This window comes from Pseudophryne corroboree, chromosome 8 (assembly GCF_028390025.1).
Source record: "Pseudophryne corroboree isolate aPseCor3 chromosome 8, aPseCor3.hap2, whole genome shotgun sequence".
Taxonomy (NCBI): domain Eukaryota; kingdom Metazoa; phylum Chordata; class Amphibia; order Anura; family Myobatrachidae; genus Pseudophryne; species Pseudophryne corroboree.
The window spans coordinates 191,254,763-191,282,182 of NC_086451.1; the positions used below are offsets into that span (position 1 = coordinate 191,254,763).

At 47.0% G+C, this 27,420-nt stretch overlaps 1 protein-coding gene across 12 annotated transcripts in view; it reads right to left on the minus strand.

Moving 5' to 3' along the window:
- The window catches only part of PHKA1 (phosphorylase kinase regulatory subunit alpha 1), an 828,488-nt gene that overhangs the window by 135,920 nt on the left and 665,148 nt on the right, over window positions 1-27,420 (minus strand). For all 12 annotated transcript variants that reach the window (XM_063937031.1, XM_063937029.1, XM_063937030.1 and 9 more), the window contains 2 exons: window positions 10,853-10,931; window positions 10,578-10,707 (listed from right to left, as the gene is read on the minus strand). In XM_063937031.1, the coding sequence (XP_063793101.1) occupies window positions 10,578-10,707; window positions 10,853-10,931 (209 nt within the window). The remainder of the gene's footprint in view (window positions 1-10,577; window positions 10,708-10,852; window positions 10,932-27,420) is intronic.

The following is a 27,420-nucleotide window of genomic DNA, read 5'->3' on the forward strand; positions in this document are numbered from 1 at the left end:
CACCAGGTAGTCCTAAAGCTTTACTTTTGTGCCCAGTCTCCTGCGGAGCCGCTATTCCCCATGGTCCTTACGGAGTTCCCAGCATCCACTACGGACTACGAGAAATAGAATTATCGGTAAGTAAATTCTTATTTTATAATCTGCGTCAGCATTCCATTGGCGAATCCACAACGCCCTCCGAGCTGAGACTGCCATGGTAGCGTCTTTTGAACCCAAGAGCCCAATATCTTTCATGGCTTCTAGCATGTATGCAGCAGCATCTTTAATATGACCTAACGTTAGGAGTATCTCATCTCTATCTATCGTGTCAATTTCAGATGACAAGTTATCTGACCATTTTTCGATAGCACTACTCACCCACGCACAAGCAATGGTGGGCCTGAGTAGCGTACCATTGGCCACATAAATAGATTTTAACGTAGTCTCCAACTTGCGGTCTGCCGGCTCCTTTAGTGAAGCCGTCCCAGGCGCAGGGAGAATCACCTTTTTAAACGTGACAGGGCACTGTCTAGAAGGGATAAGCAACCTGAATTCTTTTGGGAATCTGAAATTTATTTTCAGGGTTTGCCCAAACTCCCTCAAAGAGAGTATTTAGCTCGTGAGAAGGAGGGAAAGTTACATTAATTTTCTTTTTCTTATAAAAATAAGCCTTCTCCTGAGGTAAAGGAGGGGGTTCCGTAACTTCCAAAACTTCCTTTATAGCAACAATCATGTATTGAATGCTTTTTGCCAATTTAGGATCTATTCCCCTGGAATCACTTGTGTCGACACAGGAATCAGAGTCCGTGTCGGTATCAGTTTGTACTATTTGTGCAAATGGTCTCTTATGTGACCCAGAGGGGTCGCCCTTGGATGAAAAGGCAGAACTATGAAAAATCACATCCTCCACTGATTTTCTCCAGTTTTCTGCATGAGACTCAGACTTATCCAATCTCTTACTGATATGATTCACACTATCAGGTAATTCTTTCACCCATTCAGGCTCGTGGTGTGCCGGCAGCACCACCACATTACAACTCTGTGTCTCTAAAATGGCTCCCTCAGGGGAAGAGCTCCCTGCCTCAGACATGTCACACACGTGCACAACCACAACACAGACACTCCCGGATTTATAGGGGACAGACCCACAGCAAAATCTGTCAGAAGGACGCAGAAAGGATTTGCCAGCTCACAACCCAGCGCTATTGATAAAAACCCTGTGCAACACAAAACTGCCCAGAGACCTGTAGCGATTTTATAATGATAAATTCACAATACAGCACCAATTTATACCATACTTGCCTACTCTCCCGGAATGGCCGGGAGGCTCCCGAAAATCGGGTGACCCTCCCGGCCCCACGGAAGAGCAGACAAGTCTCCCGGTTTTTCAGCTACCCCCCTGCACGGCCGCCCACTTTGAGAGTAAAGTGGGCGGTCCGGACAGTAGATGACGCGATTCTTGTTGAATCGCGTCATCATAGTCACGCCGCCTTCTGTAAAATGCCGGTTATAGCGGCTTTACAGAGTGGGGGGCGTGATTTAGACGTTGTGACACTGTAACCCCGCCCTTGTACCGACTCTGCTCCTCCTCCGCCATGCCCCATTCTGACTCCTCCCCGCCCCCTCCTCTCGTCATTGTTCAGCCCAGCCCCTCCACTGAGCCATCCTGGCAGCTCTCTCACGGAGAGAGCTGTCAGAAAGTAGGCAAGTATGATTTATACTGTGCCCCCCCCCCCTTTTGCACCCTGATACTTGTTCAGAAGTGGAGGAGGACCAGCGTTCTTCTCTGCAGCTTGCTTGAAAAGAAAATGGCGCTGAGCGGTGTGCTGGCTGACTGAGGAGGAAGCCCCACCCCCGCAATTGCACATTTCCCCTCAGCAATTTCAATACTAATTTTTATACTGGCGGGGGTAGGACTGTGCCTCAGCAACTTATGTCCCCTTATTAGCTAGTTTTGATTAGGTTTCATGCTGCCCAAGGCGCCCCTCCCCCGCGCCCTGCTGTGCCTATGTTGAAGGGTAGCATGGCGTGCAGCGTTCCCGCCCGCTGCGCGGTACCTTTTAGCCGTCACAATGACTGAAGATCCTCTTCTGTACACTCACCTGTCTTCTGACTTCTGGCTCTGTGAGGGGGGTGACGGCGGGCTGTGGGAGTGAGCGCATAGCCGCAGCTAGTGTTCAGTACCCTTCAGGAGCTCATTTTGTCCTGTCAGCCAGAAGCAGAGCCATGAAACTATTCAGGAAGTTGGTTCCTACTTCTGCCCCCTAAGTCCCACGAAGCAGTGAGACTGTTGCCAGCAGCCTCCCTGAAAATAAAAAACCTAACATAAAGTCTTTCAGAGAAACTCAGTAGAGCTCCCCTGGAGTGCATCCAGTCTGCCTGAGCACATTTTCTAAACTAAGGTCTGGAGGAGGGGCATAGAGGGAGGAGCCAGTTCACACCCTTGAAAAGTCTTAAAGTGCCCATGGCTCCTGCAGAACCCATCTATACCCCATGGTACTGAAGTGCACCCCAGCATCCTCTAGGACGTATGAGAAAATATGATATTTATACTGACACAGTTTTTAAATACTTAAAATGTACACTTGGTAAAACCAACCTCTCACTATGGGGTCTATTCATGACAGTGAAAAGTATGAAGTGAGCCAATGGAGAGATTGCCCATGGCAACCAATCAGCTGCTACGTATAATTTTACAGAATGCACTTTATGTTACCTCAACGCTAATTAGTTGCCATGAGCAACTTCTCCACTCTTTTCACTGCTTCATGAATAGACCCCTATGTTTAAACCTAGTACAAAATGTTACATTCAGCATCCCAGGTCATGTTTTCCAGAACATCAATGTGGGTCTGGGAATAGAAGAGGGGACTAGCCCTCTCCAGCAATAAATGACATCCTCTGGCTCCCTTACTGGCCTATTTGAGGGCATGGGTAAGGAAATTCTGCTGACAGAGCCTTAAAATATATCCTGAATGAGGAGATGGGGTCTCAAAATTTTGCCTTGCGTGTCCTGCAGCCAGGTAAGGGAACAAAAAGATTTGACCCTACAATCAGAGAAGCAGTAGAGGTCAGGTCTGTTAAATATGAATTAGATGAACCAACACCTTTATAGCACAATTACAAATTTATTGATCAGTCCAAAAAAGGAAAGGACAACGGGCCTAATTCAGAGATGGACGGAATTGCAGAGACGCACACAAGCACTTTGCAAAACCATCCACCAAAATGCAAATCAGCCTGGCAGATTCCTGGCAGCTTCCGAGGCCAGGAAATCTACATGCAGCCACCCAGACCCTGGCATCATACCTCGTGGAAACACTACTTGGTGGCTGATCACCCAGACGAGGAGAGGACGAGGTGCCCATTGCTTGGAGCTGACCATTCCCGGGGACGTTGAAAACATCCATACAGCCATAAATTTGGTGCACTTCAGAAATCCAAAATCTGGTAGGAAGCCATCCTCATACATTGTTTGGATGTGAAATTTTTTTTCATGTGATGAAGATTCTATGCTTGGATTTTATCACTTGAATTATTTCTGGACTATTAAATACATATTTTTTATCATAAATACTTCTTGTCACCTAATTCCATATTTTGGAAATGAATGCTGTTTAACTGTTAAAAAGTTAATACACTAGAGTGCTTTTCCCGACCTCTCTTTTTTACATGTACCACTTCTGAAAAAACATACACCTCGTTTGACAATATATGAGGGTATAAAGAAGGTGGATAACTGAGAGAGAAACATCTGACTCAAGATAAGTAGTGATCCCCCCTCTCTGTTCTTTTTAAGGGGAGCGCAGGAAAGAGGACACTTGGAAACTTTGGTAGCTTTAAGTGTTCTGGCGTCGGTCTCCTGAAAGATTTCGGGAATCCGGCACCAGCATCCCGACCGTCATATTTGGTTCATAGACTCTGGATGGCGGTGTGGGATTATTTGTATAATAGGGGTTTTTATACCACAGTTGAATTCCAGGGTTTTAATACGTTTATACAGTGCTTGAAGTCTGCCAGTATGCAGGGACAGATTTAGGAGTCAGGCCGCCCCTAGGCACAATATTATTGAGAGCCCCCCACTCTCTCCAGTTACCTGGGGGGGCAGGGTTTTGGGCCTTTTGCGGGCATCTATTGTGGGCTTAGAACATCCTCTTCTGAGCTCCCAGAATGCACATGCAATGCTCCCCAATACAATCCTAATCTTACTTGCTCCTGGACTTCACATGCACCCGCTTGAGACTCCCCCTGATGCATCATAGTGGATGAATTCTTTTCTCTTTGTCCAAATAGCCATGGCTCTATTGAAGCATGGGAAAGCTCTGATGCAGGAGGTTGCTGTGGCACCCCTATCTAGTTGTGCCCCTAGGCACGTGCCTCAACTGATTAGTGAGAAATCCAGCACTGCCGGTATGTGATAGTATGACATACCAGCACTTCTAAATTTGCACTGTCCCTAAAGTTCAGAAATGGACTGCACAGCTCACTACACCATAGACCAAACACATGGGTATAGAGTATAGATTGCTGTGCACTCTGGGTAGCAGATACATGTATCCCTTCAGTACATGTACTCACTGACATCATCGTGAGTCATCAGATCACATGATCAGACCATGTGACCACTCTCAATGTGTTCCCGGGTCCATCCTGCAGCTGCAGTGTGACCGTGGTATACTGTAATTATTGAGGGCTGAGGCTGCTTGCAAGCGGAGTAGAGTAAAGTAAGGAGCTTTTGTGGACCATGTGGAAGTCACCCTTTATCTATATGACCACAATATAATACAGACTGCATTGGTGGGCAAATCCTAAAAAATAGGATTTTAATTACCTACCGGTAAATCCTTTTCTCATAGTCTGTAGAAGATGCTGGGGTCCATTTTAGTACCATGGGGTATAGACGGGTCCTTTGGGTGCCACTGGCACTTTAAAAGTTTAATAGAGTGGGCTGGCCCCTTCCTCTATGCCCCTCCTACTAGACTCAGTCTAGAATCTGTGCCCGAGGAGACGGACATACTTCAAGAGAGGGAAATACACAGATAGTGGTGAGATTCACACCAGCTCACACATAGCAAAAAGGAAAGCAAAGCTAATCAACTTGGAAAAGTTCAGTACGGCTGAAACAGCAATACTGAACCAAGTAAAACGCAGGAATACGAAGCACTGGGTGGGCACCCAGCATACTCTATGAACTACGAGAAAAGGATTTACCGGTAGGTAATTAAAATCCTATTTTCTCTTATGTCCTAAAGAATGCTGGGGTCCATTTTAGTACCATGAGGATGTACCAAAGCTCCCAGTACGGGAGGGAGAGTGCTAAGGTTCCTGCAGAACAGATTGACCAAACTTTAGGTATCGAACTTGTAGAACTTAGCAAACGTATTCGACCCTGACCAAGTAGCTGCTCGGCAAAACTGTAAGGCCGAGACACCCCGGGCAGCCATTCAGGAAGAACCCACTTTCCGAGCAGAGTAGGCCTTAACAGATTTTGGACACGGCAAGCCTGCCGAAGAATAAGCATGCTGGATAGTAAACCTGATCCAGCGAGAAATTGTCTGCTTAGAAGCAGGACACCCAACCTTGTTGGGATCATAAAGGACAAATAAAGTGTCCAACTTCCTGTGATGAGAAGTTCTCTTCACATACATTTTCAAAGCCCTCACCACATCCAAGGACTTTGAGGTAATTGAGGAGTCAGTAGCCACTGGCACCACAATAGGTTAGTTGATATGAAAAGCTGACACAACCTTTGGAAGAAATTGCTGCCGCATTCTAAGCTCAGCTCTATTTTCATGGAAAATCAAGTAGGGGCTCTTGCAGGACAATGCCCCCAATTCTGACACACGTCTAGCAGATGCTAATGCCAACAGTGTGACCACCTTCCAAGTCAGAAACTTTACATACACCTCCTGCAAAGGTTCGAACCAATCCGATTGCAGGAACTGCAGCACCACATTAAGATCCCATGGTGCTGTAGGAGGCACAAAGGGTGGTTGAATGTGCAGCCAATTGTTTCTGGAAGAAAATGGACAAGGCCGAAATCTGGATCTTTATGGAGCCCAAGCATAGGCCCACATCCACACCTGCTTGCAGAAAGAAGAGAAACCGTCCCAGTTGAAACTCCACCATTGGAAACTTCTTATATTCACACCAAGACACATACTTCATCCAAATCCGATGGTAATTTTTAGACGTAACTCCCTTCCTAGCCTGTATCAGGTTAGGAATGACCTTTTTCGGAATGCCCTTCCGAGCTAAGATCTGCCGTTCAACCTCCATGCCGTCAAACGTAGCTGCAGTAAGTCTTGATAGGCGAACGGCACCTGTTGCAGAAGGTCCTCGCGAAGAGGAAGAGGAAGAGGCCTCGGATCCTCCAGCAGTAATTCCAGAAGATCCGTTTACCAAGCCCTCCTTGGCCAGTCCGGAGCAATGAGGATCACCTTAACTCTTGTGCTTTTTATTAGTTTGGGAATCTTTGGGATGAGTGGAAGTGGAGGGAACACATATACTGACTGGAACACCCACGGAATTACCAGTGCGTCCACCGCCACTGCCTGTGGGTCTCTCGACCTGGAACAGTACATCCGAAGCTTCTTGTTGAGGCGAGAGGCCATCATGTCTACTTGAGGTATACCCCATCGGCTTGTCACCTCTGCGAACACCTCCGGGTGGAGGCCCCATTCTCCTGGATGGAGATAGTGTCTGCTGAGGAAGTCCGCTACCCAGTTGTCCACTCCCGGAATGAAGATTGCTGATAGCACCACCGCATATTTTTCTGCCCAGAGGAGGATTCTTGTTACCTCTGACATTGCCGCTCTGCTCTTCGTTCCGCCCTGTCGGTTTATGTAGGATACTGCTGTTACATTGTCCGACTGAACCTGAACTTGCATAAGATGTGTCGCTTGTAGAAGGACGTTGTATATGGCCCTTAGTTCCAGAATATTTATCGGAAGGATGGATTCCAGACTTGACCATTTTCCTTGGAAGTTTTCCCTTTGGGTGACCACTCCCCAACCTCTGAGACTTGCATGCGTGGTTACAAGTATCCAATTCTGAATCCCGAACCTGCGGCTCTCGAGTAGGTGAGAAGTTTGCAGCCACCAGAGAAGTGAAATTCTGGCTTTCAGTGACAGGCATAGCCAGCCACTGGTGCATATGAAGATGTGATCCCGACCATTTGTCTAGGAGATCCTGTTGGAAGGACCTTGCATGGAATCTTCCATACTGAAGAGCCTCGTAGGAGGTTACCATCTTCCCCAGAAGGCAAATGCACTGATGAACCCATACGCGGGCTGGCTTCAGGACATCTCGTACCATTGATTGGATCACCAACGCTTTCTCCACTGGTAGAAACACCCTCTGCAGTTCCGTGTCGAGTATCATCCCCAGGAAGGTCAGTCTCCTTGTCGGCTCCAAATGTGACTTTGGAAGGTTCAGAATCCACTCATGATCATGGAGTAGTCGAGTTGAGAGAGCAATACTCTGCAACAACCTGTCCCTGGAAGATGCTTTTATCAGCAGATCGTCAAGATATGGAATTATGTTCACTCCTTCCCTGTGGAGGAGTAGCATCATCTCTGCCATGACCTTGGCTCCAGGCACCAAAAGGCAGTGCCTGGAGCTGATCGTGACAATCCAGCAGCGCAAACCTGAGATAAACCTGGTGAGGCGGCCAGATCGGGATGTGAAGGTATGCATCCTTGATATCCAGGAATACTAGGAATTGCCCCTCTTCCATACCTGAGATCACCGCTCTCAGAGACTCTATTTTGAATTTGAATTTCCTCAAGTAGGGGTTCAATGACTTTAGGTTTAGTATCGGCCTTACCGAACTGTCCGGTTTCGGCACCACAAACAGGTTTGAGTAATAACCCTTGTGTTGTAGGTGAGGTGGAACTGGAACAATGACATTTGTTCGTACCAATTTTTTAATGGCTTCCTGTAGGATAGCCCTTTCTGTTTGCGATCAGCACCCTCAGGAGCTCAGTGTGCTGTCAGTGGAGATAGAGAACCATTAACTTCTAGAGTTGGTTCCTACTCCCCCCCTAAGTCCCACGAAGCAGGGAGGCTGTTGCCAGCAGCCTTCCTGTAACCTAACAAACTCATAAAATAATAAAACTAGAAAACCTCCTAAGAGCTTCCCTAGCTGTGATCGGCTCTTCCGGGCACATTTTCTAAACTGAGTCTGGTAGGAGGGGCACAGAGGGAGGGGCCAGCCCACACTATTAAACTCTTAAAGTGCCAGTGGCTCCCAAAGGACCCATCTATACCCCATGGTACTAAAATGGACCCCAGCATCCTCTAGGATGTAAGAGAAAACAGACCCATACCGTTATCCCTCCTCCACTAAACTTCACAGTTGGCAAAATACAGTCAGGCAGGTAATGTTCTCCTGGCATCGCCCAAACCCACACTTGCCCATCTGACTGCCAAACAGAGAAGCGTGATTGTTCACTACACATGTTTACATTGCTCAGTTTCTGTTGTTCCTAAACACTTCCACTTTCTGAAAAGATCATTAAAATTGACAGTGGAATAACCAGCAGGGATGAAATGTTACAAACCGTCTTATTGCAAAGGTGGCATTCTATCACAGTACTACGCTTGAAGTCACTGAGCTCTTCAGAACAACCTATTTTCATTCCTCCAAACATGACCCTCTCCAGGAGGGACACAATGCTCTGCTTCTGGACTTTCCTCTTAATTTAGCATTGTCGGCACCTGTTTTGAACAGGTTAATGGATAAGAAAGGTGTTTCAGCACAGGTAATGGCAGGGAAGTCCTGGAGCAGAGCATTCTGTCCCTCCTGGAGAGGGTCATGTTGGGAGGTATGTATTATGTATCACAAAAAAGTTTGCAAATGGAGACTGCATGGATAGGTGCTTGATTCTATACACCTGTGGCAAAGGGTCTGAATGAAACACCTGAATTCAATAACTACCAGTGTGGCCAAATACTTTTGTCCTTGAAGAGTGTGTGTGTATAATATATATATATATATATATATATATATATAAAAGAGGAAAGTGTATGGCGGCACTCACGCAGACTGACTCAAGTTATTGAAGAAGGTTCCCCTTTAATGCCAACATGTTTCGGGGAATCTCCCCGTCCTCAGGGCTTAACATTAAGCCCTGAGGACGGGGAGATTCCCCGAAACATGTTGGCATTAAAGGGAAACCTTCTTCAATAACTTGAGTCAGTCTGCGTGAGTGCCGCCATACACTTTCCTCTTATATTGTTAGCTTTGCCAAGCTAACTAGGAGTTTATTTGTACTTATCGGAGTGCCGGAAACTCTTTTTGCTTTATATATATATATATATATATATATATATATATATATATATATATACACACACACACATATATATATATATATACACAGTATGTTACTTGATATAAAATTAACCGAATTTAAATATTTGTATACATACATGTGGTTAACAGTAAATAATATGATGTTTTGGAGACTTTGATTACTACTGGCACCCTCTGGGCCCAGTTCTGAAGTTGACACAGATGCCACGAGAACCTCCTACCACCCAGGAACACCAACTTAAATTCTCTGTGTGTCCAATTCTGTGCTGCATCTCTGTGTGCAATCAGTATACATGTGCTGGACGACTCTGCAGTTTGCGTGCGCCACTGACCTCTGAATTAGGCCCTCAGTCATTATAATTTTCTCTGCATGTCTAATATGAAGTTTTCCTTTTTACCTACATGACTTTAAGCAGTGCAGCTGTCCTGATATCTACATGTGTTAGCTATTGATGAATTTGGCTTATGTAGCTGCAGGATTTTTCATTTTGCAGCGTTTATCTAAAACTACGAGTACAGATGAGTCCTCATACATCTAGCATCAATACGCCATGCACAACGAGATGCCTGGCGTGAGTGAGCTGTCAGTACCCCAGCAGCTCTGCTATTGTCGGAGTCTTTTTGCCAAAAACGCGTCTTATTTGCATCACTATATGAATAAGATGCACAAGCATACTCTGCTGATTAAAATGATATGCAGCCTGCCTATTTTCTGTGCGAGACTGCGGCTGTATCTGCCTATGAAATTATACATTAGTGTCTTCTAGGAAACCACGGTAACATAGCATTTCATAATTTCATATGCAGATACAGCCACGGTCGCACACAGAATATAGGCATGCTGCATATCCTTTTAATCAGCAAAAGCTGCTTGAGCATTCCTATTCACACTGCTTTCCCAATCAAGACGCATTTTAATGGGAAAAGTTTCACGAAAAGATGCTTCAAGTCACGTCACAGCATGATGCAACTAGAAGGGCTGATAGGCTATGTAAGTGGACACATCTGTATTTCATTATTGATAAAATACATAGTACAGTCAATCCTGTATTCCATATTTGCCATTCTCATGATCTATTTTTTATACTAAAGGCTACATAGCACAATATTTAAGAGAAAAGAAGTCTAAATGCAAGAAAATTATACTAAAGACAAAGTTAATAAGCATGTCATGAAAGTGACTTCAGTGCAGAAATGCTTCCATCTATGCAGTACTGGAAACATAGATGGAAATTAGATTAATGTTCGCGACTATAATATGCTAAGCTCAGTCACTTACTGGAACAGGAGAGTGAATGGGAAAGTTCTGTCACCATCACTTGGATGATGAGTCCAATACGCAAGCGGAACATCTCAGCAAACAGAGAAGGCTGTGTTCTCATATACATAGCCAGATACACCATTATTTCCTGTGAGCAGAGACAACACCAATATAGTATTTTAAAGGCACAGGTATAAAATGTGTTCACACTGCAGATCTATAAAGCTTACAAATTTACAATGGAAACCACTGAATGCACAGATTTATTTTAAACAGAAGTTCACATACAGTACCTGCGTAAGGATAGAAATGCTCATATTCTGTTCACTGGCGTCATCAATCAAACTAATTAGTCTGTCATATGGAAGTGGCCTATGATGCATAACATATAGATCATATATAAGTACACAGAAGTTAACCTGGTTTACAAAAATATGTCTATGCATTTATTTGGAACAACCAGACTTTAATAAGTTTTCAATTTCCAAGTTTACAAAAACAGATCTTGCTGTCAGTAAAATCATTAGGTCCCTTTTTCACTGCACTTTACATACTGTAAGTGAATGTTAAAAACACACAGGCTCTCTTTCACATATAGGGGGGAATTCAAATGTTTGAAAAGTCAGTTAAGTGTCTATTTTTTCCTATCTAACAGACAAGAAAAAACAGACACCCAACCGATTTTTCAAACATTTGAATTCTCCCCCCCCCCCATAGAGTGTCTATGTCTCAAACTAAAGCATTATTTCTGGAGTGGTGAATTTCCCACTAGGCACGTGCCAGGGTGACACTTGCTAGGAGGCAGCACAGAATGCTCACTTGCATGAGAGCCCTGCTACACCGATAGCCATACGATTGTTGTTGTGTTTTTTTTTTTCATCATTACAACCTTTTTTTTGTAACTATTGAGGGAGAATGGGGATAAGGTCAGTAAATTGTGGTGGTGGTGGTGGGGGGGGGGGGGGGGTGAGATTGGTGCTGCTTAGGCAGTCGGGAGGTTACAACATGAAGGGAGCAGTGACATGATGGGGGGTGGCCAATAATGTTGTGCCTAGGTGCGGCATTAAATTCACACCTGATTTCACTAACAGGTATTTCTCACAGGTTGAGATGCAAAGTATGCAGTGCCTACATAAAGAGACCAGGGGACCTATGTACTAAGCCATGGAGACAGATAAAGTAGACAGAGATAAAGTACCAGCCAATCAGCTCCCAACTTCCATGTTAAAGGCTGTGTTTGAAAAAGGACAGTTAGGAGCTGGTTGGTTGGTACTTTATTTCCACCCACGTTATCCCTTTCAAAGGCTTAGTACATAGACCCCAGGTCCAATACAGAGAGATCCTCCATATACCTTTTATGGGTGGCTGTGAGAAGCATATAGGACAGGGGCAGTGGTGCTGGTCTTGCACATTTCATAAACTAATACTTACATAATGTAGTTTTCTGCAGTGGGGTACACTGTGTTCCACAGGTAATACGTTGGGGTGTAGAGATGGATCTTGATCCAGGCACCAACAGGTTAAAGCTTTAGCTGTCCCAAGATGCATTGGGGCCTCCTCTATAACCTCGCCTCCAGGCACTGTGAGCTCAGTTTTCAGTTGGTGTCTGCAGAAGCAGGTCACTTAACAGGTGGGCTGCACTGGGCAGCCCTGAAAAAGCTTTTTCTGACAGAAATTTTTTTAAGAAGTGGTCTGTCAGCACTGTATGTCAGGGTGAAACTTCAGCGCTGCAGCTCCATCACCTCCCAAGCGGCGTTGCATACTCCCGCTGGCTCAGTTCCCGGGTACTTGCGGCGGAGACGCTCCAGCTTAGGCACACAGTCACAGAAGCTCTCCTGGTTTGCGTGGCTGCTATGGGGAGGAGGTAAGAGGGTCCCCCAGGCGGGACCCGCCACCACTTAACTGATGATTTTTCCCTTCAAAAGCGTTAACAACATTGTTTTTTAAAATTAATTTTATTTACTAAAGTTGAAAAAGTATTCTTTTAAATATTTAAACATTACATTATGCACATCTGCAGAACGGATCTCCTTGTCAAAAACGGGGGGACAGGGTGCGACGGCGCAGTTGCATGAAATCTGACCATGCCAGTTAAGTGGTTAAATCGTGTTCTGATCGCAGTCTAGGGAGACGGACTGCGACGCTGCCTTGGACACTGTGGGGGTAATTCCAAGTTGATCGCAGCAGGATTTTTGATAGCAATTGGGCAAAGCCATGTGCACTGCAGGGGAGGCAGATATAACATGTGCAGAGAGAGTTAGATTTGGGTGGGTTATTTTATTTCTGTGCAGGGTAAATACTGGCTGCTTTATTTTTACACTGCAAATTAGATTGCAGATTGAACACACCCCACCCAAATCTAACTCTCTCTGCACATGTTATATCTGCCTCCCCTGCAGTGCACATGGTTTTGCCCAATTGCTAACAAAAATCCTGCTGCGATCAACTTGGAATTACCCCCTGTGACTGAGCAGGGACCCCACTATATCCACCAGGGCATAGGAGTACAGGTCGCATATAATAATGTCCACTTTTAATAAGACTCCACAGTACCAGGTGGTGAAGTCCAGCATAGGGGAGCCGATGCTTGACCTATAGCTCATAACCCGACCCAGGGCGCCATCTACTACTGGTATTCCCACCCTGGAGCCGCCTCACACTCTCCCTCACTCCCTGAGACGCTGGGCGCCATTTTCTAAAATAGATGCGACTGGTCTCCAGGACTGTAGGGCAAGGTCTCGTTTGTAAACCTGCTTGTACATCAGTGCCGTGGTTTTACAAACACTTAAGTATTTTATATGTCGATATTAAGACAGCGTTAATTAAGAACCTGTGCCAGAATATATTGTATGAGTATTCTGATATATACATCTGGTCTCAGAACGCGCATTGTTTTATATATATATATATATATTTTATATATGTGTTCATATAATAATCCAATGCAATTTTGTTGTCATGAAAATAATTATCTGCATTGCAAACGTGACTATGTGTGCCTGTATCTGCTACGTGATTTCACTGCGGTGTATTCCAGATATATCTATCACTGTATACTGGACCGTAGGGGACTAGGTGCATCTGGGTCAATATATAGTGCGTCACAGTATTTACCTATTACTTGTAATCTACTGTGTACTCAGTCACATAATACCGGATTTATTCGCAGGTGTTGTGTACTGGGTACTCCGTCACATGCTAACAGATTTATTCGCAGGTATTGTACTCTGTCTGGCTTCATCGTACTAACACCGCTCTCTGTTGCATTTGTGTATAATGTTTAACATGTAGGGCAGTAAATCTGGGGATGCGCAATGGATTTACCTGAGGGAGAAGTTTTCTGTGATGGTCTGTGTACTAGGTCTCATACATCTCCCAGTCAGTCCGCAACTCCTGTAATCAACCTAAAGCCAACCTGGGCTGCGTTCTCAAACCTACTGGGTACTCTAGTTGAACGCTTTATGACCCCTATGGGACCACTTGTAACATTACAGTCACTGATGTGCCCATGGTTACTCCGCTTTGGGCGGGAATATTTTACCTCATGGGTTGTAGTGTATGACTCATTACTTGGTCAGGCAAAACCCTATTCTAGGTCACTCTTGTGTCTCTGGGTCATCTAAGCGGGCTCCTCCCTCCTCCCTATCCAATCATCTCTCTGATATTTTATCTGAAGTGAAGGGAATCATGCTGTCCGGTCAGTTCCAATAATAGGATTTTAATTACCTGAACGGTAAATCCTTTTCTCGTAGTTCGTAGAGGATGCTGGGGTCCATATTAGTACCATGGGGTATAGACGGGTCCACCAGGAGCCATTGGCACTTTAAGAGTTTAATAGTGTGGGCTGGCTCCTCCCTCTATGCCCCTCCTACCAGACTCAGTCTAGAAACTGTGCCCGAGGAGACAACATACTTCGAGAGAAGGAATTACAGATAGTGGCGAGATTCATACCAGCTCACACAACAGGCAAATCCGGCCAACATGCCAGAACAACTCAGCATCTACTGAAACAGTAAATAACGCAGAACTTACCTAGGAACCAGGCAGTACTGAACAACAAAAACCAAAGCAGGTTAAACGAAGCACTGGGCGGGCGCCCAGCATCCTCCACAGACTACGAGAAGAGGATTTACCGTTCAGGTAATTAAAATCCTATTTTCTCTTACGTCCTAGAGGATGCTGGGGTCCATATTAGTACCATGGGGATGTACCAAAGCTCCCAGCACTGGAAGGAGAGCGCGGAGGCTCCTGCAACACTGCTTGACCAAACTTGAGGTCATCAGAGGCCAAAGTATCGAACTTGTAAAACTTGGCAAACGTGTTCGACCCAGACCAAGTAGCAGCTCGGCAAAGCTGTACAGCCGAGACACCCCGGGCAGCCGACCAGGAAGAGCCCACTTTACGAGTAGAATGGGCCTATACAGATTTTGGACAAGGCACTCCTGCCGTAGAATATGCATGTTGGATGGTGAACCTGATCCAGTGTGAAATCGACTGCTTAGAAGCAGGACACCCAATTTTCTTGGCATCATAGAGGACAAACAAGGAGTCAGTCTTTCGATGACGAGCTGTCTTCTTCAAATAAATCTTCAAAGCCCTCACAAAATCCAAGGCCTTCAAAGCAACTGAGGAGTCAGTAGCCACTGGCACCACAATAGGCTGGTTGATATGGAAAGCCGATACAACCTTAGGCAGGAACTGTGGACGAGTCCTAAATTCCGCCCTATCTTCATGGAAGGTCAGATAGAGACTCTTCCAGGATAAAGCCCCCAATTCCGACACGCGTCGAGCAGAAGCTAAGGCCAACAAAGTGACCGCCTTCCACATGAGAAACTTGATGTCAGCCTCCAGCAGAGGCTCAAACCAAGCAGACTGCAGGAACTGCAGCACCACATCCAGATCCCAGGGAGCCTTCGGCGCCACAAAGGGAGGCTGGATGTGCAGAACCCCTTTCAAAAAGGTCTGAACCTCAAGGAGGACAGCCAATTGTTTTTGGAAGAATATAGATAAAGCAGAGATTTGGACCTTGATGGAGCCCAATCTCAGACCCATATCCACGCCTGCTTGCAGGAAAAGGAGCAAACGTCCAAGTTGAAACTCCACCGCAGGAAATTTCTTGGATTCACACCAAGAAACATTTTTTCCAAATACGATGATAATGTTTAGACGTTACCCCCTTTCTAGCCTGTATCAAGGTAGGAATAACCTCACTCGGGATACCTTTCCGAGCTAAGATCTGGCGTTCAACCGCCATGCCGTCAAACGTAGCTGTGGTAAGTCTTGATAAGCGAACTGCCCCTGCAGTAGCAGATCCTCCCGAAGAGTTGAGGGCCTTGGATCTTCTAACAGAATATCCAGCAGATCCGCGTACCAAGCCCTCCTTGGCCAGTCCGGAGCAATGAGGATTGCCAGAACCTTTGTTCTTCTCACCAGCTGAAGAACCTTTGGTATCAGAGGAAATGGAGGGAACACATACACTGACTTGAACAACCACGGTGTCACCAGTACGTCCACCGCCACTGCCTGTGGGTCTCTTGACCTGTAACAGTACCTCCCCAGCTTCTTGTTGAGGCGGGAGGCCATCATGTCTATGTGAGGAACCCCCCACCAACCGGTTACCTACTCGGCCCCACTCTCCCGGATGGAGATCGTGGCGGCTGAGGAAGTCTGCTTCCCAGTTGTCTACTCCGGAATGAAGATTGCCGACATCGCCACCACGTGTCTTTCTGCACAGAGGAGGATTCTTGACACCTCTGACATGGCAGCTCTGCTCTTCATTCCGCCTTGTCGGTTTATGTAGGCCACCGTGGTCACGTTGTCCGACTGCACCTGAACAGCCCAATCCTGATGAAGGTGTGCTGATTGCAGAAGGGCGTTGTACACGGCCCTTAGCTCCAGGATGTTTATTGGGAGAAGGGATTCTTGATTCGACCACCTTCCTTGAAAGGTTTCCCCCAGAGCGACTGCTCCCCAACCTCTTAGACTTGCATCTGTGGTTAAAAGGATCCAGTCTTGAATTCAGAACCTTCGGCCTTCCATAAGGTGCGAAAGTTGTAGCCACCAGAGGAGTGAAATCCTGGCCTTTGGAGACAGGCGTATCCTCTTGTGTGTGTGTAGGTGAAAGCCCGACCACTGGTCCAATAGGTCCAGCTGAAAAGGTCGAGCATGAAACCTGCCGTACTGCAGAGCCTCGTAGGCGGCAACCATCTTCCCCAGAAGACGGATGCATTGATGAACCGATACCTGGGTAGGTTTTAAGACATCCCGGACCATTGCTTGAATCACCAATGCCTTCTCCACTGGGAGAAAAACCCTCTGCTCTTCCGTGTCGAGGATCATTCCCAGGAAAGACAGCCTCCTTGTCGGCTCCAGATGAGACATTGGAACGTTCAGGATCCAACCGTGCTTCCTGAGCAGCTGTGTCGTGAGCGCGATGGATCGCTACAACCTCTCCCTGGACGACGCCTTGATCAGGAGATCGCCCAGATATGGAATTATGTTCACCCCTTGCTTGCGGAGGAGAACCATCATCTCCGCCATCACCTTGGTGAAGATCCTTGGTGCTGTGGAGAGGCCAAATGGCAGCGCCTGGAACTGATAGTGATCGTCCAACAGTGCAAACTGGAGATATGCCTGATGCGGCGACCAAATGGGAATGTGGAGGTAAGCATCTTTGATGTCCAGCGACACCTCCGCGAGTCCTGAGATGACAGCTCTCAGAGATTCCATCTTGAATTTGAACTCCCTGAGATAAGGGTTCAAAGACTTTAAGTTTAGAATAGGCCGTACCGAACCATCCGGTTTTGGTACCACAAAAAGGTTCGAATAATAACCCTTGTTCCACTGCTGAGGTGGAACTGGAACAATGACCTCTGACACCATCAATTTTCTGATGGCCTCCAGAAGAATTGCTCTGTCCGCCAGCAGAGCTGGCCAGCCTGACTTGAAGAAACAGTGAAGTGGGGGATCTTGAAACTCCAGTCTGTACCCCCTGGACACTATATCTAGGACCCAGGGGTCCAGGCCCGACGACACCCAGACATGGCTGATTTGCCGGAGTCTTGCACCCACCTGACCTTCATCCAGGCCTAGTTGTCCACCATCATGCGGAGGACTTAGGGGTATCAGAAGCGGGTTTCTGGGCTTGGGAGCCTGCGGGAGCAGGTTTCTTTCCCTTGGCACGACCACCTCTGAAGAAGGTGTTCGAAGGCTTGTTCTTCCTAGACCTCGTAGCCCGAAAGGACTGTGACGTGGCTGGTGTAAAAGGCTTCTTCGTAGCCGGTGCAGCGGAGGGGAGAAAAGGAGACTTACCCGCGGTAGCCGTGGCAATCCACTCATCCAGAACCTCCCCAAAGAGAGCCTGACCTTTGTATGGTAGGCCCTCCACACACTTCCTGTATTCCGCGTCCGCCGACCAGTTGCGCAGCCAGAGACCTCTGCGAGCCGAGACGGACATGGAGGAGATCCCCGCAGTCATGGAACCCAGGTCCTTCATGGAATCCACCAGGAACCCTGCAGAATCCTGAATATTACGTAAAAATAAATCAACGTCACCTTTGTCCAGCATAGTTGATTCCTCCTGCAGAGTGATTGACCACCTGGCAATAGCTTTAGCAATCCAAGCACAGGCTATAGTAGGCTGCAATATAGCCCCTGAAGCCGTGTAAAAGGATTTTATCGTAGCATCCACTTTGCGATCTGCCGAGACTTTAACGTGGTAGATCCCGGGACCAGTAATACCACCTGCTTGGACAGCCTGGATACAGAGGCGTCGACTATCGGTGGGGACTCCCATCTCTTCCTATCTTCCTCTGGGAAGGGAAAAGCCACCAAGACCCTCTTGGGAATCTGGAATTTCTTTTCCGGAGTTTCCCATGCCTTTTCAAAGATATTATTCAATTCTTTGGATGCCAGGTAGGTGAGGGTGGGAGCTTCTTAGTATCCGTAAAGAAGGCCTCCTCCACCTGTTCTGGGGCCGTGTCCGAAATGTTTAAAACATCCCTAACAGCCTCAATCATCAACTGCACCCCCTTGGCAAGTGATGCCGTCCTCCTCAACACATCCCCATCACCGTCTGCAGCAACAGAGTCGGTGTCCGTGTCATCCTGCGAAACTGCAAGCGCACGTTTATGAGAATATACCGCAGGGGACCCCGAGGGGGCAAAATCAGACCATACCACCATAGAGGACTGGAGGACCTGAGTGGCATGCTCAGTCCTAGCAACTCTATCAGATATCTGAGAAATAGTCCCCCTCAGAGAGACTAACCATTCTGGCTCTCTAGCAGGGATCTGCGCTAAAACAGTGCAATCCTGACTACATGGAATGCAGTCTTCCTGGGAAGACAGATCCTCTGCAACATATGAAACAGTGTCCCTAAACATGTTGTCCCACACACTCAAACACCCCACAAACACACAGGGTATTATGTAGACAGAGTTTCCCTCAAGAATGGCAGAGAGACACAGAGATTGGAGCCAACCCACACACAGAGTTTTTCAGGTAAAGGAAGTCCCTTCCCAGCGCTGACTGTGTCCCTTAATAGGCGACACAGCCCTTAAGCAGCCTCCCCTCCCTTCTACAGTCCCCTGGTACCGGACAGACTGCTGGAGAAAGCTCTGGAGGGACCTGGATCCAGTGAACCGTGACTGCAGGCAGGAAAAATGGCGCTGAACGCTGCTGGGTCCGCTCTGAGGAGAAGCTCCGCCCCCATCAATGGCGCTGTCTTCCCGCTCATATAAGGATTATACTGGCCCGGAGGATTGTGCTGACCTGGATCCGCAGACCCCGACATGCCTGAAACGACCAGTGTAGGGTCCGGAACTGGCCCAGGGCGCTCCCTCCTAGCGCCGCACCAAGGTACCGCTGAGCCTTCCAGGAGCGCGGGTATGACTGCGCTCCTGACCCTGTAGCCGCCGTCTTCACACTGTCCCCCCGCTTGCAAGGGGGGACTGTGACTCACTCGCCACTCTTCAGCTCCTGAGGGGGTGGCGGCTGGCTGCTGGAGCTGGCATTCCCCTGCGGCGGGGCACGATCAGACCCCTCTGGAGCCAGCGTCCAGTCAGCGGGAGCAGTAGCTTAAGACCCCGCGGGGTGGACACTGCTTCCCCCCCACCATTCCCCCCCCCCCCGATCCCACGCTGCAGGGAGGCTGTCGCCAACATCCTCCCTGTAAAATAAAAAACCCTGAAAAGGAAGAAAAATACTCTTTACCAAGAGAACTCTGTAGCACTCCCCTAACTGTGACCGGCTCCTCCAGGCACATTTTCTAAACTGTGTCTGGTAGGAGGGGCATAGAGGGAGGAGCCAGCCCACACTATTAAACTCTTAAAGTGCCAATGGCTCCTGGTGGACCAGTCTATACCCCATGGTACTAATATGGACCCCAGCATCCTCTAGGACGTAAGAGAAATTAGTTGTTTCTGACAAGGATTTTTCATTGCTAAATGATACCACTGCCAATGTGGTTACTGGGGGGCAGATTTATTAAGCTTGGTGAAGTGATAAAGTGGAAGGTGATAAAGGACCAGCCAATCAGATCCTTACTGCCATGTCACAGACTGGGTTTGAAAAATGACAGTTAGGAGCTGACTGGCTGGTCCTTTATCACCTTCCACTTTATCACTTCATCGAGCTTAATAAATCTACCCCTGGGAAACATATCCTACAAATCACTGATAAGAGGATTCCCCTACTGTGGTTAAACAAACTGATATGTTCACACGTCAGAGGGTAAATAAAACTCTGTTACCACAATCTGACCATTAAGGGGGAAATTCAAATGTTTGAAAAGTCGGTTGGGTGTCTGTTTTTTTCCCTGTCAATTAGATAGGAAAAACCAGACTCCCAACTGACTTTTCAAACATTTGAATCTCCCCCTAAGTGTACATCAGACAAGACCACTGGTCTATTCCAGGGAAGACATTCCCCCTGTCTACAACGGGCATTAGCTCAATATCCTCCCCCTGCAGAGTTATATAACAAGAAGATAATTCACTGCTAGTGATCTCATGTGTCACCCATCGGGTGTCGTCCACTCTGCCTCTCACCACTGTCCCCTCACTGTAGGAACCGACGGATAAGCATGTGGAGGGATGCCTAAAGTCTATTACCCCCTTACGGGAGTTGTACATAGACCATGATTGCGTCCTCTTGGGGCTGCAAAATAGATGACTGGATCAGGCATTAGAGGAAGAGGAATCAATCCTCCCGATAAACATTCTGGAATTGCGGGCAGTGTTCAATGCTTTGTCTATCGCCCTGCCCCTGATACAGAACAGGCCTGTTCAAGTACGGTCAGATAACGCCACCATGGTGGCATACACAAGAGCTGCCCGAGGATATATCTAACAATGCCAGACATTCCCTGTCTCACAATACCACCGCCACCTTTTTCTACACAGGAGGCGTCCCCTGAGGTGGGTGTGTTGGCTGCCAAGGCGTCGAATATGTCTGTCCTGGATCGCCGGATTCTGTGGTTGAGGTCATGGAAGGTGGATCTGGACTCCAAAAGTCCTTGGAGGTATTCCCCTTTACTGGGGACATCTTATTTGGTGAAGACCTAATTAAATATTGGTTCTGAATCGGCGGCTACTATGACTGCCTTTCTCCCAAATGCTACTCCTTCTGCACAGAAGGCATAAAGGTACCATTTTTCCCCGCTTTCGGCCTTAAGGGAAAGCGAAGGTCAGGCATACCCCTCCCAACAACCACTAAACCCAAGGCCTAACTATCCTAGGCTGCTCGTTAGCCTGCTTTTCATGAAAAGCCTGCTGCATGACGGGACAGGCCTCCCCCTGGGATCCCAGGGTGGGGGGCCAACTTCTACGATTCATCCAGGTCTGGTTAATGACCACTTCAGACGCACGGGTGCGAGAAGTTGTCTCTCACGGGTACGCAGTCTCTTTCAAGAGACGTCACCCTCGCCAGTTCTGCACAACGGTTTTCCCTTCGGATCCGTTAAAGGTGCAAGCTCTACAGATGGTTGTGTGTTCCCTCCTGGATACAGGACTGGTAGTGCCGGTACCTCTGTCCCAGAGTGGCAGAGGATACTACTCGACCCTGTTTCTAGTCCCGAAACCTGATGGGTCTTTCCGGCCTATTCTTAACCTCAAATCACTGAAAACGTTTGTGAGAGTGTCCAAGTTCCGTATGGAAACACTGCGCTCAGTTGTACTGGCAATGGAAACTGGAGGCTATATGGAATCCTTGGATATACAAGATGCTTACCTGCATATGCTTATTGCCATATTGCATCAGCAATATCTGTGGTTTGCTATTAGCAACCTTCACTATCAATTCCAGGCTCTGCCATTTGGATTGGCCACGGTCCCTCGGATCTTCACCAAGGTTATGGCCGAGATGATGGCTCATCTCCTTCGCCAAGGAGTCAGGATCCTGCCGTATCTGGACGATTTGCTGATTCTGGCAAACTCCCACAATGTCCTCCTCAGTCATCTACAACTGACGGTAAACTTCCTACAAGCCCACGGGTGGTTCATCAACTGGAAGAAGTATTCGCTAGTCCCTGCTCGGAGCATGGTGCACCTGGGGGCACTACTGGACACACACAGTCAATGGCTGTTTCTGTCTCCAGAGAAGGTCATGAAACTTCAGGACAGAATCAGATACTTCCTTTCTCGCCCAAGAGTGTCGATACACTCGGCGATGCAAGTACTAGGCCTCATGGTGTCGGCGTTCGACATAGTAGAGTACGCTCAAATCCATTCCCGCCCTCTACAGAGGTTAATACTTTCCAAGTGGGATGGCCTGCCTCATCGGATCAGGTCTCACATGATCTCCTTAAATCCGGAGATTCGTCTGTCGCTGACCTTGTGGCTACAGGACCAGCAGTTGAGCAGGGGCTGTCCCTTCTGGATCCCAAACTGCGTACTACTGACTATGTACGCCAATCTGATGGGTTGGGGTGCGGTGTTGGAGCAACACTCTTTCCATGGTCGATGGACCATGGAGGAATCAATCCTCCCGATTAACATTCTGGAATTGCGGGCAGTGTTCAATGCTTTGTCTATCGCCCTGCCCCTGATACAGAACAGGCCTGTTCAAGTACGGTCAGATAACGCCACCATGGTGGCATACACAATATCGGCAGTGTTCATTCCGGGAGTCTTCAACTGGGAAAGTGATTTCCTCAGTCATCAGGACGTACACGCCGGAAAGTGGGAGTCTTCATCAGGAAGTTTTTCAACTCCTAGTGAACAAGTGGGGCCTGCCAGATGTAAACCTGATGGCGTCTCGACACTATCACAAAGTTCCGGTCTTCGGATCAAGAACCAGGTATCCTCAAGCAGCATTCGTGGATGCACTGGCAATTCCATGGAACTTTCGGCTGTCCTACGTGTTCCCTCCAGTGTCACTCCTGCCCAGGGTACTACGGAAGTTCAAACAAGTAGGAGGAATACTACTTCTAGTTGCTCCAGCATGGCCCAGACGGCATTGGTTCTCAGACCTGCAGGGTCTATCAGTAGAGCGTCCTCTTCTACTTCCTAAACACCCAGACCTCCTCGTTCAGGACCCTTGTGTCTATCCAGACTGGCTTTGACGGCGTGGCTCTTGAAAATTTACTCCTGGGGGGCCAAAGAATTCTCTGGGGCGGTCATCCAAACTATACTGAAGGCCCGCAAACCGGCATCTGCGCGGATTTATTATAGGGTCTGGAATACTTACTTTACCTGGTGTGTTGCTAAGAATTACGAGGCTTACAAATTCAGTACTTCCATACTTCTAGCGTTTCAGCAACAAGTCCTGGACTTGGGCCTTATTCTGGCCTCCCTCAAGGTTCATATCCCTGCCTTGTTGGTATGGTTTCAGAGAAAAAATAGGATTTTAACTACCTACCGGTAAATCCTTTTCCCGTAGTCCGTAGAGGATACTGGGGTCCACATTAGTACCATGGGGTATAGATGGGTCCACTAGGAGCCATGGGCACTTTAAGAAATTGATAGTGTGGGCTGGCTCCTCCCTCTATGCCCCTCCTACCAGACTCAGTCTAGGAAATTGTGCCCGAGGAGATGGACATACTTTGAGAGAAGGATATAAAAGGCAAGTGGTGAGATTCCGAACCAGCACACAAACTAGAAGAAAGCCAAGCTAACCAAACTTTAAACCAGGAACAGCAACCGCTAAACCAACAATACTTAACCAAGTAACAGTGCAGGAAGAATGAAGCACTGGGCGGGTGCCCAGTATCCTCTACGGCCTACGAGAAAAGGATTTACAGGTAGATAATTAAAATCCTATTTTCTCTAATGTCCTAGAAGATACTGGGGTCCACATTAGTACCATGGGGCTGTACCAAAGCTCCCAAACCAGGTGGGAGAGTGCTGAGGTTCCTGCAGAACTGATTGACCAAACTGAAGGTCCTCAAAGGCCAAAGTATCGAACTTGCAGAACTTAGCAAACATGTTCGAACCTGACCAAGTAGCTGCTCGGCAGAGCTGTAAAGCCGAGACACCCCGGGCAGCCGCCCACGAAGAACCCACCGTCCTAGTAGAGCGGGCCTGAACAGATTTTGGACACGTCAAACCTGCCATGGAATAAGCATGCTGGATAGTAAGCCTGATACAGCGTGCAAATGCCTGCTTTGAAGCAGGACACCCAATTTTATTGGGATCATAGAGAACAAACAGCGAGTCAGATTTTCCGTGACAAGCTGTCCGCTTCACATAGATCTTGAAAGCCCTCACAACATCCAAGGACTTTGAAGTAGCAGTGGTGTCTGTAACCACCGGAATCACAATAGGTTGGTTGATATGAAACGCAGTCACCACCTTTGGAAGAAATTGCTGATGAGTTCTGAGTTCAGCCCTATCTTCATGAAAAATCAAATAGGGGCTTTTGTGAGACAACGCCCCCAGGTCCGACACACACCTCACAGAAGCCAAGGCCAACAGCGTGATGGCCTTCCACATAAGAAAATTGACTTCAACGTCTTATAAAGGCTCAAACCATTCCGACTGCAGGAACTGCAACACCACGTTGACATCCCAAGGTGCCGTAGGAGGCACAAAGGGTGGTTGGATGTGCAGAACCCCCTTCAAAAATGTCTGAACCTGAGGGAGAGAAGCCAATTGTTTCTGGAAGAAAATGGATAAGGCCGAAATCTGGACTTTTATAGAGCCCAAATGTAGGCCCACATCCACACCTGAAAAAAAAGGAGAAAGCGTCCCAGTTGAAATTCCACCGCAGGAAATTTCCTGTACTTACACCGAGAGCCATATCATTTCCCCAAAAAACGGTGGTAATATTTAGACATTACCCCTTTCTGGCTTGGATCAGGGTTGGAATAACCCTATCCGGGATCCCTTTCCGGGCTAGAATTTGACACTCAACCTCCATGCCGTTAAAAGTAGCCGTGGTAAGTCTTGATAGACGAATGGCCCCTGTTGGATAAGGTCCTCGCGAAAAGGAAGAGGGTCCTCTAGGAGCATCTCCAGTAGATCCGCATACCAGGCCTTTCTTGGCCACTCCGAAGCAATGAGAATTGCTTGAACCTTTTCCCTTTTTATTCTTTTGAGAATCTTTGGGATCAATGGGAGTGGTGGAAACACGTACACCATCTGGTAGATCCATGGAGTCACCAGAGTGTCCACCGCCACTGCTTGTGGGTCCCTCGACTTGAAACAATACTGCTTGAGCTTCTTGTTGAGACGAGAGGCCATCATGTCGATTTGTGGCGTTCCCCACCGACGTGTCAAGCACCCAAACACCTCTGGGTGAAGGCCCCACTCTCCTGGGTGGAGGTCGTGTCTGCTTAGGAAGTCTGCTTCACAGTTGTCTACTCCCGGATTGAAGATCGCAGACAACGCCACAGCGTGTCTTTCTGCCCAGAGGAGAATCCTTGTTACCTCTGACATTGCTGCCCTGCGCTTCGTTCCGCCTTGTCGGTTTATGTACGTTACTGCCGTCACATTGTCCGACTGAACCTCAATTGTACAAATTGCATCCACAGGATATCCCACTTTAAATCGTGGAAGCCCCTGTGCATGCGAAAGGGCGCCAGCAAATGCCGAAAAAGTGGAGATTCCTAATTAAACACTAGCATGTACTGCTGCTCCCAGTTATAAGGATAATTGCATCCCTTATATAACTGACCAGAAAAAAACACTTTGCAAGGGATAAAACCCCTGCAAACACCAGAAGCGCTGTACCTGTCAATTATCCCAGACAGTGATCATATATCACATTATACATCTAATTTTCAAGTTAAAACAATTTTATTGTATACACATATATATATATATATATATATATATATATATATATATATACATATAAAGAATGCTGCAGCATATATTAAAAAATTTCAGTAACACATATTCCACATGCAATTCAATTCCCTGAACGCTTAATATAAATCCTTTATAAATAACTTTCAAATAAGCATTAGTCCATTGGAAATGTCCAATCCCACATATGTACAATTCCCAATGAATTTTGTGGGATTTATTAACTTGATTCCCACATATATGGCTGATTCCAAAACATATGTGAATTATATATCTAGAGGCTTATTGGTTCATCTTTATAATAAACGTCCCGAATTACTCAGAGTGCTGAGTTATATGTGTGCACACAATTTTAAAAAAGAAGAAAAAATAATAAAGTTGGTAATTAACGCATATCATTGAAACCACTTTACCTCCAAGGTATTAAAGTGCTTGGTGCTAATGATCAGGCTTCCTCTGTTGATAATATACCTATATGCAGGTAGAGTGGATTTCCTTCTATTATCCTGATGTATTGTCTCAGTGCTCAGGCTCCCTCTGCTGGTATTAGCCCATATTGCAGGTACACTGGACGGATCTTATCCACAGCACAATACCAGTCAAGCAGGTGATCATCTTTCCACGATAACTTGTAACACAAGTTACATATAAATCAGAGTACATCTGCAGGAGCGATTCTTTACGCTAAATGCAACTACACAGCGGCAATGAGTAGAAATGAGTGTATTCTGATGCAACGAATTGAGCAAAACAGTACAGTAGATCTTCGGCGTTTGTGTATTGCACAGGACCTGAATTCCCTCCCTGTCTACTGCATGATCTGTGCAGGCTCCCAGGGGGGAAGGGCGATGGGGGTAGGGGGAGACTATGGAAAATACCGTGCCTTTGAAATGCAATTATATGAGCGTCCGAGTCCCCTACGGCATAAACCTACATCAATGGGAAGGAAGTACCAACCTTTTTTTTTTTTTTTTTTATGTGTTCCCGTGACATTCACTTTAATATTTTTTTTCTCTCTCTAATACATGGGTCTTCAACCTGCGGCCCTCCAGCTGCTGTAGAACTACACATCCCATATCTCCCAACATGACCCTCTCCAGGAGGGACAGAATGCTCTGCTTCTGGACTTTTCTCCTAATTTGATTGCCGGCACCTGTTTTGAACAGGTTAATGGTTAAGAAAGGTGTTTCAGGACAGGTGATGGCAATCATAGATTAAGAGGAAAGTCCAGGAGCAGAGCATTCTGTCCCTTCTGGAGAGAGCCATGTTGGGAGGTATGCATGCAGTTTTAGCAAAACTGTGGCAGGGCATGCTGGGATGTGTAGTTTCACAGCAGCTGGAGGGCCACAGGTTGAAGACCCATGCTCTAATACATCCAATGGGAGGATGCACACAAGTTTCACATAAATCAGAGTAGATCTGCAGGAGCGATTCTTTACGCTAAATGCATCTACACAGCGGTAATGAGTAGAAATTAGTGTATTCTGAGTGAGCAAAACAGTACTGTAGATCTTTGGCGTTTGTGTATTGCACAGGACCTGAATTCCCTCCCTGTCCACTGCATGATCTGTGCAGGCTCCCAGGGGGGAAGGGCGATGGGCTAGCAGGAGGCG